Source organism: Sinocyclocheilus grahami, unplaced genomic scaffold (assembly GCF_001515645.1).
Source record: "Sinocyclocheilus grahami isolate Dianchi unplaced genomic scaffold, SAMN03320097.WGS_v1.1 scaffold6.1, whole genome shotgun sequence".
NCBI lineage: Eukaryota > Metazoa > Chordata > Actinopteri > Cypriniformes > Cyprinidae > Sinocyclocheilus > Sinocyclocheilus grahami.
The window spans coordinates 3,779,031-3,791,219 of record NW_015505185.1 but is presented as its reverse complement, the minus strand read 5'-3'; the positions used below and the strand labels follow the sequence as shown (position 1 = coordinate 3,791,219).

General features: G+C 34.7%; 2 protein-coding genes across 2 annotated transcripts in view; both read right to left on the bottom strand.

Moving 5' to 3' along the window:
* LOC107588143 (SAM and SH3 domain-containing protein 3-like) overlaps positions 1–6,155 on the bottom strand; it is a 10,776-nt gene extending 4,621 nt beyond the window's left edge. The window contains exons 1-9 of the mRNA XM_016276158.1: positions 6,053–6,155; positions 4,570–4,713; positions 4,176–4,222; positions 3,973–4,010; positions 3,566–3,649; positions 2,362–2,453; positions 2,181–2,243; positions 997–1,099; positions 578–873 (exon numbers count right to left, since the gene is read on the bottom strand). Coding sequence (XP_016131644.1) covers positions 578–873; positions 997–1,099; positions 2,181–2,243; positions 2,362–2,453; positions 3,566–3,649; positions 3,973–4,010; positions 4,176–4,222; positions 4,570–4,713; positions 6,053–6,076 — 891 coding nt within the window. The 5' untranslated portion in view covers positions 6,077–6,155. The remainder of the gene's footprint in view (positions 1–577; positions 874–996; positions 1,100–2,180; positions 2,244–2,361; positions 2,454–3,565; positions 3,650–3,972; positions 4,011–4,175; positions 4,223–4,569; positions 4,714–6,052) is intronic.
* A 2,844-nt stretch (positions 6,156–8,999) lies between these two features.
* LOC107587620 (lymphocyte antigen 6D-like) lies at positions 9,000–10,306 on the bottom strand. Its single transcript, XM_016275471.1, has 3 exons — positions 10,222–10,306; positions 9,774–9,869; positions 9,000–9,264 (listed from the first exon to the last, which is right to left on the bottom strand). Exons 1-3 carry the CDS (start codon positions 10,304–10,306, stop codon positions 9,182–9,184), a joined length of 264 nt encoding a protein of 87 aa, XP_016130957.1. The 3' UTR covers positions 9,000–9,181.
* Positions 10,307–12,189: the final 1,883 nt, after the last annotated feature.

The window sequence follows — 12,189 nt, the reverse complement described above, 5'->3', positions numbered from 1 at the left end:
TTGCAGCCATTTGCTAAAATCATTTAAGTTATTTTTTTTCCTCATTAATGTACACACAGCACCCCATATTGACAGAAAAACACGGAATTGTTGACATTTTTGCAGATTTATTAAAAAAGAAAAACTGAAATATCACATGGTCCTAAGTATCCATTCACATTGCTGTGACACTCATATATTTAACTCAGGTGCTGTCCATTTCTTCTGATCATCCTTGAGATGGTTCTACACCTTCATTTGAGTCCAGCTGTGTTTGATTATACTGACTGGACTTGATTAGTAAAGCCACACACCTGTCTATATAAAACCTTACAGCTCATAGTGTTTGTTTCTTGAGCACCAAATCAGCATATTAGAATGATTTCTCAAGAATCATGTGACACTGAAAACTGAAATAATGGCTGCTGAAAATTGAAAACTGAAATATACTAATATAGAAAACTGTTATTTTAAACTGTAAACAAATAAATGAAGCCTTGAGAACATAAGGGACTTCTTCCAACAACATTTAAAAAAAACGTTTGAATTATAGTATATATCAAATTTTGAATGATAGTATATAGCAAAAATGACTTACATTGGAGGCACAGAAATCCACACTGGTGCTAGAACGCAACACTCCTTTGGTGAAGGAGTCTCTCTTCGAGTTTCGAATGTTGATTTTATCTTCTTGACTTGGAGTTGTCGATGTAGTCCAGTCACAGATGTGAACTCGATATTCATTGCAGGGAGGTAGACAGGTGTTGTTGGGTGGTACCCAGTTTAAGGCTGTTTCAGTGGGGTTACTCCAGCGATGTCTGGCGGGTGCTGTCTCTGTGACCTTTGACCCCCCAGCAGTGTCACACATCATTCCTTTGACACCTTTGATGTGAGCTTTGGAAGACACAGATACAAATATCAATATATGTCATTGACATTAAAAACAGCTTTTGATTAAAATAAAAAAACCACAAAACAAGTAACTGCTATTGCATCAGGTTTAATAGGTATATTTACATGTTGTTTCTTGTGTTGAAGTTCCTCTCTTACTGCTTTTCCTCTCTACTTTTTTCATCCATGTCCCTCTTAGCTGTGTCACATCTGCAACTGCTGTCTCAGGCTGTCAACAGAGTAGACATAATAATTAAATGACATTGTTAAATAATACCTACAGTACATGCATGCATATTAAATAAAATAATTTAATAAATAAAATAAATAATTATTATAAATAATTACATATAATTCCAATTTATAGGAACATTAATATATAAACATAATTATAAGGACATTTTTATTTTTTAGGTTTATGATAAAATTTTTATTTTTTTTACTCTACACCCTTATTATGCTGACGATTGTCATGAATCCTGTCCATGGACTTCTGTCCGGTTGCCACCAGAGGTCAACCTTCCATTACATTGACTCGGACTACATGTCCCAGCATCCATTGCACTGATTACACACACAGCTGCTGCCAATCACACACCCTACATAAGCCATGGACTTCCTCTCTCTCACTGCTGAGTATTGTTTAGCGCTTATCGCTTACCTAGTGATAGCTACTCTACGAAGCCAGTTCCCAGTCCTAGTTTCCTATTCTAGTTTCTAGTCTAAGTCTAGTCACTTCGTGTTGCCCTGCCTGTTTACTGATCTTCTGCCCGTCTTGGAATTCTCTCTCGTTTTGTTGTTTGGACTCCGATTGCACCTCGCGTGGATTATTGTTTGTCTGTTGGATTACCCGTTTGCCTTGCCCTGTTGGATTACGTTCGCCGTCGATTGACCCTTGCCTGTTTCTGGATTACTCTTGTGTCTTGCCCATGATATACCAGTTTGCCATTGTTGAACCCATGCCTGTTTTATGACTACGTCTGTAAATAGAAGCCTTGCATATGGATCCGCACGTCTCATCTCGTTCACCCCGTAACAATGATATTGATAACTCTCAACAGTGAGTCCATTGATGGAGTACTAAACTGGTGAACACATTACAGATTTAGCCATCATGACTGACTCTAATGCCATGTGGGCAAAGGGATTATATGGGCAGAACGTGCCCCTCACCCAACCATCTGTACAGACACAATCAACCACGATACCCTGTACAGGGACAACTCTTGTTCCAGCCTCTGTGTAATAAATGACGATCAGTTTCATTTCAGCTGGCACAAAGCACCTGGGAGGACAGGGCTTGAACTCACCATGCCATTCTGTCTGCTTCTTAGCTGATCTTGGTTTGGATTACACCCCTCATAATAGACAATCTACCAAAGAAAGAATTAACATTTTAAATAGAAAAATTTATGAAAATAAATAAATTATCTAATTTATCTAATTCTACCAACAGAACTCAGCTAGACACAAATGTCATGTGTTTCCGACCTGGACAGGAATCTCTTGCTGTATGTTTCTTGAAATGGTCTTTCTGTCTGCCGTTGTCTGGCTTTTAGCCCTTTTTATACCTCTCACCATATCTGAAATTTAAGCACATTCAATCTAATTATTAGGCAATTAGCAACCAAGTCACTATATAAAACGTTTGCTTTTTTAAAAAGTTTTATTTTATCAAGACATTACAGAATCTCTGTTAGACAAACAAAAAGGGTAAACCAAAGTAGAGCTCAAAATAGTACATTCCTTATGAGAAAACTTATGTGGTTTTGCACACGTTTCCTGTTTTGCTTCTTCACGTATTTTGACGAGGGGAAATACCACATGGCAGGTGATTTTACTCTGCTTAGTCAAGGAAATGTGGCACATCCATACAGACAGGTTCAACAGCATTATTACCTTAAAATAAATGTGCACCACCATTTGAAATTCAAATTAGACTATGCTTATATTATTTTCATTATCTTTTAAAAATAACAGATTAAAATATTTGAACATTGTCATTTTATCAAAAGCTCTAAGCTAAACTACATTTAACATTAGTTAGATTGTTACATTACAAAAAATCTGATAACTTTGTTAGAATGTATAGTTGCCATTGAAATTGACATGTCCTATGTTGTGACATACTATACACCATCTAAAACATTTAGCAATTATTTTATAATTATTATGAATCTTTTATAAACCTAAAATAATAATAATTCATTTATAATAATTGAGATATTATAATTATAGTAATTGATTATGGTGGAATATTTGAATGATTACATGGAACATTTTTACTTTTAAAACTACTGTATCACACCACAGGGCCATTTAATAGGTAAAAGGATGTTTGAAATTGGTGAGAATAAGACTAAAGATATTAACTTCTCCCCTATACATTTTAACCTAAAATACTGAATGTTGATTTAAGAAGTCTTTTGAAGGTCCTCAACAGTTGTAAGAGGCTGAAGTCTAGTGCCCTATTTACAATTAAGACCCTGCTGTTTCTTAATTAATCCCACACAGGACAGGCAAGTGCTTTAAGTAAGCTGACGACTGCACAACACTGTCCATTTACTGTCAGTTGGATTTGACGCAGACGCAGGGCCATCTGATTGGCCAATAGTAAGTGATGTTGCTTAGCTGTGTGTGTCTTGTAAATGAAATCTAGTCGGACTTAACCTACAAATTCTCAGACCGATTTTACCTTCATTCTGATTCTTCCTCAGGAGGACTAAATCTTCCTGCATTTTGGCACTGGGCCAGACAGAATTAGTGCAGACGGTATTATCTGCAGGAGAGAAATCAGTTCCATTAGGGGTTTGTTCATTTATGGTTCACTAATTTTCCATGCTTTTACTTTTTCACTCTGTGAAATCTCATTTAAAGGCAAGAAAATGTAGAAAATCTGGTTTGTCCTTTCATTCATGTTCATAATGATCTGATACACACTGTACCTTTCTTTTTCATTATCTATTTACTGGTTGGCTGTCAGTCAACATAGTTGAGCATTAAAACATAACAAGGGTGTACAGTACTATTGCAGCTTAGTCATGTGATTCAGAAAGAATTAGTTTAGGAAATGTATAAAATATCTCTCAAAATATCACATACCTAAAGCTTCATTTTCAGAAACAGATTTTGGTAGTGAACTGAAAGAAGATGCAAGGAAACATTTAAAGAAAGTACAAACATTCACAGAGAGTACATTTTGCATTCTCTGTCGGTGTGAAAGCCTCAAGGGCTCTTTCACTTTTGCTTTGACAAGAAGTTCAACATTTTTCTCTTTGTTCACTAAAAACACAGATTGAACTCACCTTTGTTTCTTTTTTCTAGTGTTGTCTGAGTTGATTTGTGAAATTTCCTGTAAACAAATACAGTATGAGGCAGTTTGGTCATTTGATCTAGAAACTTTAACATGCAGAGTCATGTGTTGTTGTATATATTTATTTGAAATTGTGAAATTATGTGAAACGTGTTCTCAAGATTCCGCAGGCCTGTCATTTCAGGTTTCTCTCTCATAGGCAGGCCTCAAATAGACCTTAATATATTTCCATATGGTTACAGCACAATCTATTAGCAGCAGCTTTCATTTAATGGTAGCTCATTATGTCCACAGCAGTGTTATAGCGTGCGTCCAGATGGCCAATACATTTCCCATGACAGTGCAGTATACGGATTCAACATTCCAGTAGTCATTTCTATAGTTACCATGGAGATGGAACGGCCCGCACTTCTCCATTTGGTGGCGTCGTCTGAGAGAACAGCTGGGCTGCAGGACCTGCTGGGGATGGTGTACACCTGAGCCTCACAGGACTCCTGCATGGCCTCGTACAGACTGTCCATAGAGCCCTCCTACAAAACAACATCATGCCGGTCACAACCCACACTGCTAATAAAATGTATGTAAGACTCACTAAATATCTGATTTATTACAAGGGTCTTCAATCCCCCCGACGGACCTTGTTACAAACATGATTATTATAGTTAACTAACACTAAAATCTTAAAACAATTTGTTACTAGAAATAAAATAAACTGAAATAAAAAATCTAAAAGTATTAAATGAAATATAAAAATAATACATTTAAAAGCTAATAAAATGACAAAAACAGAACAAAATTACTAAAACTTTAAAATGTCATTTTCATTTAGTTTATCTTACTGTATTAAAATAAATAAAACTGAAATAAAAATAAACTATATGACAAAAAACAACAAAATTATTAAAACTTCATCTAAAATGAACATAAACAGAAAAGCTAAAAATAAAAAAACTTTCAAAATATTAGATACTAAAAAGATACTAAAATAAGCCTGTTTATACCTTGTATAAAATTAAGTGTTACATTTTAAGCCTGGCATTTTAAACAGGCATATAGTATAATAATAATATAAAATAATTAATAATCAACATTAAAATAATTGTTGATATACAGTGGCATACGCAAGTGCATTTAAAATTAACTTTCTAAAATGTATTATGGGTGTAACAGTGAAGCATTTAGCTTAATTTAAGCTTTTTAACTTTAGCTTTGGTCGAAACTAAGTTCATAATGTAGTTTTGTCTAAAGCAAATCATCTCTTTTTTTTTTTAAACAAAAATTTGTCAGAAATCAAACAATTAATGTAGTACAACCACAGATCCACTAGGGGTCACAGACCACCTGTTTAAGACCCTGATTTATTACACCGTGTTTATAGTGCATTTGAGCGCAAATCCATTTGTGCAAAAGATGACACAAATAACCAGAAGCATTAGTTTGCTTACAGAAGATCAGACCAGTGTGAATTCAGTAAAGCGAGACCACCATTAATCATAGACTGCACAAAACAACACAGCATCTGGCAGAGAAACTCAGTTCAATCTACACATTTCACCAATGTGTTTTGTTTTTATAAAGTAAAATAATAATAATAATAATTTAACTAAATTATAATGAAATATTGTGAAGGTAAGATAAATAAAATGTATATTTAATGCAAGGGCTACACATGTAAGCCATAATAAACTAATAACTTGACTTCTTAACCAAAAGAAAGCACAACAGAAGGCCCTCGTGAGCAGCTAAAGCTTGGTTCCTTCCTGATCTTCATGCACTGTCACATGTTGCCTTTACATCCTCCAGGAGGTCACGTTTCATCCACACACTGTCAGTCTACAAACCACAGAGCAGAAAAGGTGAATCACTTACCAGAGAAAAGCAGAAGAGATTCATTCTGGAAAGTATGGTTTCTTTCCAGTGCCCACAGCACAGGATGAACAATGGGACAAGCCAGAGGCAGACACAGAGCAGAGTGCTTAGTGTTCCAGGCTGCCTACTGCTCACAGATTAATACTGAATGACATCCTTCCTCTAATCCAATAGATGTGGAGGACCATTACCACTCCAGGCAGCCCCTCAATCAACTTCTGAGCTCGTTGATGCTGATGTTGTTTACTTACCAGTGAACTGGGTTGAGAGCTTTTGTTTGCACTATGACAGTCACCACAACAGCCATTTGCGTAATTTACTGTAAATGCCAGTCACTGGACTCATTTAAAAATGTGGTACATAGGTATGTAAAAGTTTTTTTTATATATATATATTTGCACATTTTTGGATGCAGCACTTACTCCAGACAACTGAAACCAAAAAAAAAATGTTTAAAAAAAAAATATATATATATTTTTAAATATTTTATTTAGCCATGTTTTCTCTAAAAATTACATTAAATTTAGACTGAAAACAAACAAGTTTTATAGGAACAGAACACCTGCAGTCTCTACACAAGGAGCTTATTTCATGCTGGTGACATAGAAATATACTTGAATATGGCAGTGAGAAATATTTTATTAACCGAGCACCATGTTATGACTCCATCCACAGGGAAAGGGAAATGAAGGTGACATTAAAGCACAGCCCTTAGGAGAATTCATCATTCAAGTACCTTCAAAAAGCTTGACTGCACTGTAAAATACATTAGGTAACCTAAAATATACTTCATGTGGAACCATCTGAACTAACTTTAGCTCAAAAATGGTATTTAATACGACTGAATCTTCCTCACTACATAAGGTTACACCATCGAAAGAACTGTAAAGCTCAGGTCACACAGAAATTTCCCCTTAAGTGCCGTTTCACTTTCTACATTCTACTCAAAGAGTGTGGAATGACATTTTGTAAAAAGAACTTTATTCACTTATGCAAAGCTTTTTTCTTCCATTCTCAGCAAGAGGAAATCTGCCCTGCTGAGGATGCGCTGTCTTGGCATGTGACACTACCTGCTAGCACAGCTAGTGTTTCTTAGCCAAAGTGCATGTGATGTCTTGTCAACAGTCCTTAAGTCGCTTATATCTGGAATTGTCTTGAAATAGACCCAGAGGATTATGGTGCACAACGTAGCGTTTCAGACCTCAGGACAGAAGGTGAATCTGCTTCAGGAATGTCTAAGCTGGTGCAGAAAATGGGTCAATATGAAACCAAGGTGTTCACGGTTTCTCTCTGACTGTGCACGCAGATGAATGTGAAGGTCATCAGACATTTGATTTGCTTCAGTGATAATCTGCTTGTTTTGATTTTGGAAGTTTGCCCAATTATGCAATCTGTTAATTTCTTTTATGTTGCAATGAAAAGGGCAGTTTGAGGTGATGGCTGGTCTGGCACTAGCACAACTAATGCACTCAAATAATTAATGTGCCCTCGTGAATTTAATGATAAGTTCTGCATGTTTACAAATGCATATTCTGAGGTAGCTACTGAAGTATTCAAGTAGCAGATTCTATTGTAAAGTCAACAAGAAATCAAAATTAAGCCTATTTAATTTCTTAATGCACGTTCCTTATTATGCATAATCCATTGTGCAATCCATTAGTGGTGTAATTCCAAATTAATATACGTAATTGTTGCAATTGCAATCTTTATTATATGAATAAAATGTATCTTCCTCTTAAATGACTTCCCTTTATGCTGACATAATTTATTGCCAAATAGGTATTTAGGTATCATTTTAACAATTTGTTGGTGGGTAACACCCACTTTTCACTGTCCAATCAGCTTGCAATAGATACAATTAAGCCTCATCCAACATTTTTTCCTCATTTAGTGTCAAATTACACTCAAATTGCAGAACTAAAATGGGTTGCAAACTGGAATTCACTTTGACCGTGGCCAATCCAAGATGACAAGGCCTTTTTCTACAACCTCAGCTCAGTTAAAGTTTAATCCATCACTGTTAAGTTTCCTGTTCCCCCTCTTTTCTTCCTCTTTCTTGACAAATCTTGGAAATCTCACTCTCCCTTAATCAGCGAAAGAGCTCAGATTCTCAGAAACGACAGCTCATTCACTCGCTCATTTCTTAGAACTTGTAAATTGACAAAAATGCCATGTCAATTCAACACACTGAGGCCTCTGGCTCTTAATCTTTTGCTGTCCATTAAAGAACATGACAAGATAAATTGCTGTGCCGGTCGCTGTGTGAAAGAAGGTGTGCAGGTTCCCAGCTGGTTATTTTTAAAGGAAGAAAATCCTCAAATCTCTTTAATAACAAACCCTGCAGTCATGGAAACAGAAATAAAGACGGGAGGATTAATTCACGTCTGACCCACATTTCCTTGTTTGAATTAACATTATCAGAAGCAGCCCAGATTTTTTTGAGTAAAGGTATTTTTAAAATAATGTGTATATGCATGTATAGAAGACTGCAATGTAAATGAAAAAATGTATAATCACAGTTAGTATTATTATGCATACTATAATGAGAACAACAGTTATTTGTGCAAAAGTTACTTTTGTCATAATACACAGACTGAACAATAAACTTGTTGACTAAAACTTGTGATTGGTTGATAAAGTGTACAGAGCATCTCATCATCTCTAATGGAGTTAAGCTTGTATGGAAACATGCAAGTAATTATGTTTTAAATCACCTTTAATCAACATTCGATATGCATTTTTTTGCATTTCGTGAGAGATATTAGTGCCTGGACTGCATGTTTAGCTTCCAGTCTTCTCATCTGTTAAAAGCATCAGTTAATCCAGACGCATATGGCATCATAACATCTCTCTTGAATGACCTACATTGCTCTGATACTGAACACACCCATACACAGCATTTTACTGAGCAAAATTTAATTCATAAATCAAATCATACAGAGCTGGGACAGAAACCAAGCTTATTAGGCATTCCTTTAAGCAGTGCTATATAAAGCAAACCATGTTGATTCAGTTGGGAAAAGGTCATTAGAGAAATTAAACACCTAGAGTAACCCAGGGATATTTTTTGTGCTATGCTATTACAGTGAACATTAGTGACTGATTCGATGACTCGATGACGTTGAGAGATCAGTCACACAGATCAGAAGTGCAGCAGTAGACGTTCACTCCTGGAACACAGAACTCCTCACATGTCCGGCTGAACACAGTGGCTATGGTTTAGAGCATAACGAGAAAACAGCTCAATATCCTATCTAAACTTCTACAATACAGACCTTTAATAAAGAAATGACATTCTCCTTTTTTAATCACCAACCGAGGGGTAATAAATATGAATCTGTTACTAAGGTTATTTTTGTTAACAAAAACTAAAATTGAAACCAAAATTTAATTACTTGAAATAAAATAAACATTAACTAAAATATATCAAATATTTTTAAAAATGTATTTTATTTAAGCTAGTTACCAAGGCAACATTTCTCAGTTTTGTTTAGTTTAAGTTGAAGAGCTAAAATTACAACTAAATAAAGTAAAACTATATAGACATTAAAAAAATACTAATAAAAATGACAAAAAATGCTAAAAAAGTACAAAATAGAATCAAATTCAAAATATTAACAAAAGGTAGTATATCATGATACAAAGATGATTCAGTGATTCATTGGATGTTAATGACTATTGAAAATTGAGTGAATAAATAATTTTAATATTAATTGCTTACCTGTTGAAACTGTTTTGCAGAAGTTGCTTGAGGCTGGGCATTGAGTTGGGGTCTTGCAGTCCCCATCCACACAGGTGTAGCATGTCAGCGAGTGCACTGTTACATATTAGACAGATAGATAATAATGGTGAAAGTATCTGCACTTCATCAGAGCATTTTGAAAAACTTTTAACTACATTCCAAAGCGTAATATTTGACAATTTACTCCACTACATTTCATAAAAACATATTCTTTCCTCTGAGACATGATAGCAATATCCGGTTCATGAACAAATCTTTAGTTTGAATATATTCTTTTCAATTAATCAGTTGAACCAATTCACAAATTGCATTGAAATTATTTATTTGTGAATTTGTATGATTCAGTAAGCTCGAACCCATTTTGAGCAGGAAGATAAAGGATGGATGAATGGATAGATAGATGGAAAGAGAAAAGCTTTTGTCTTACCTGAGGCACTGCAGAGAAGCACCACAATAAGAGCACACACTAGCGTCTTCATGATGGAAGCTGGTCTGGTCATGCAGAGGAACATGTTTCTTTATATACATCGGTTACACCTTTTACTGAAAATACATTCTTCCTAAAGCATATCAGTAATGCTGCATGACAGGTTTCATGTAACTAGATATAGATGTCAGCTTCCTGGACAAGGAAGTAAAATGATTTATCGGTAATTCTCTTCTTAGCTTAATGTCTGTCCTTAGCTTGTGAATTGTTTTAACCAAGATGCAAGATCTGAGAACTTCTGAGAATGTCTTTTCCTAATCTTTCACTAATTTTTTCTTAATCTTTTCACTTATTTACCCATAATTTCTCTGATTTCTCTAACTCTGATAAGTTGGCTATTTTAATATTGAGATCACTATCTATTTTCTGGCACTAGCAGATGCTACCACAATGCATTATATCCGTAGGAAGGACATACTTCCCCAAATGTCACAATGATTGTACTTCTATTTTATAATATATTTCTTTAATAATTGAAACCATAAACCACACTATCCTATGAGATGGGCATCTAAAGTGCAGAGCTCTTAAATTCATTACTAAGCCTGTCAAGTACCATAGAAAACATCCAATTAATCTGCACACCAACAATCCTCTGGTGTTCCACTGGGATCTGTACTTGGACCACTTCTCATTCTATACTAAATCACTCAGTTATTTCATAACCTCTCATGGCCTCTTACCTATTATTAAAAATGCAAATCTCATCTCAAAGTTAAAATTACAGGCCAGCTGGCAAAATTATCTCTAATAGCATGCACCTCAGGGCCGTGAAGCGAAGTGAATTCAATGCTTATTAGAGCTGGGGCACGGACAGGCCTTATGGGTAATCTGTCTAAAGATTAGTCTTTTATTGTTTTTAGGCTCTGGTATTTCCATAGAAGTTTGAGATTAGTTATTGCTTTGAGGACAGATATTAGGGCACTGTCAATGTTCAGCTCTCATGACTAAGGTTACATTTCCAAAATATGATGGATATTTTCCTCTTGAGAATCCAATATATCAGACAAGTAAAGTTTATTACAGCTTTACATAACATTGTCACTAAGGTGTCAAATTAACAGCTTTGTTAAAACAAGTACAAATGTTTAATTATCATTCTGATATCACTGCAGTTGAGGCATCTGAGAAAAAAACGTTTTTCAGTAAATGCTGTAACATGTAGATGTAAACACAAGAGACACAGACAGCAGGGGGCAACAAAGATCAGAAATAATTCGATGGCAAGCATTCAGTAAATAGCCTTCATATTCATAAAGAAAAAGAAAGATAATAACAATACTGGAACATATATGATTAGTGTTTAATAAACTAATAATATACTAATATTAATATTTTATTAAATTGTATGTTATTTACATATTAGTTACATGTATCATTTCATATAAGCAGTAAAATTCATGAAGTGCACTTAAACAAATCAGACATGTTTTAATAAATCAAGAATGTTGTTTGAAACTATTTCAGTTTAATATACAAACTTAGCATATTATATGAAAATAATTAATAATACTTAAGATAATTAGAGCTTTGGAAGCAGAACATTAGCATTCCTCAGCCTAAACATCCATCTATCGTTCTCTCTCTTTAGTCATCCATCCATCCATTCATCTATTTATTCATAAATCACTCAACCATAGCCTACATCTATCGATCCATTAATTCATTTTTTAATAAAAGCAATTTATTGGAAAGCTTACAGTTCTATAGTATACCACTCAACAAAATGAAATCTTGGGCTTCTAATGTAATTTTTCGATGCATTAAATGAATTACTAAAAGTTCCATTTAGTAAGCAATTGATTCCTGTGTAAATAATCACTTCAATAAAATGTTTTGAGATTCATTTAGCCTCTAAGCATAAAGGTGACTTATCACGACTTGCTGATTTAGGGTTGCCAGTTCATA

Excerpts from the sequence above, each read along its gene's own strand:
- LOC107587620 (XM_016275471.1), bottom strand. The coding sequence starts at position 10,306 with ATGTTCCTCTGCATGACCAGACCAGCTTCCATCATGAAGACGCTAGTG. Across the intron at positions 9,870-10,221 it reads GCTTCTCTGCAGTGCCTCAG|TGCACTCGCTGACATGCTAC; the intron begins GTAAGACAAAAG and ends AATATGTAACAG. Across the intron at positions 9,265-9,773 it reads CTGCAAAACAGTTTCAACAG|CCACTGTGTTCAGCCGGACA; the intron begins GTAAGCAATTAA and ends TCTAAACCATAG.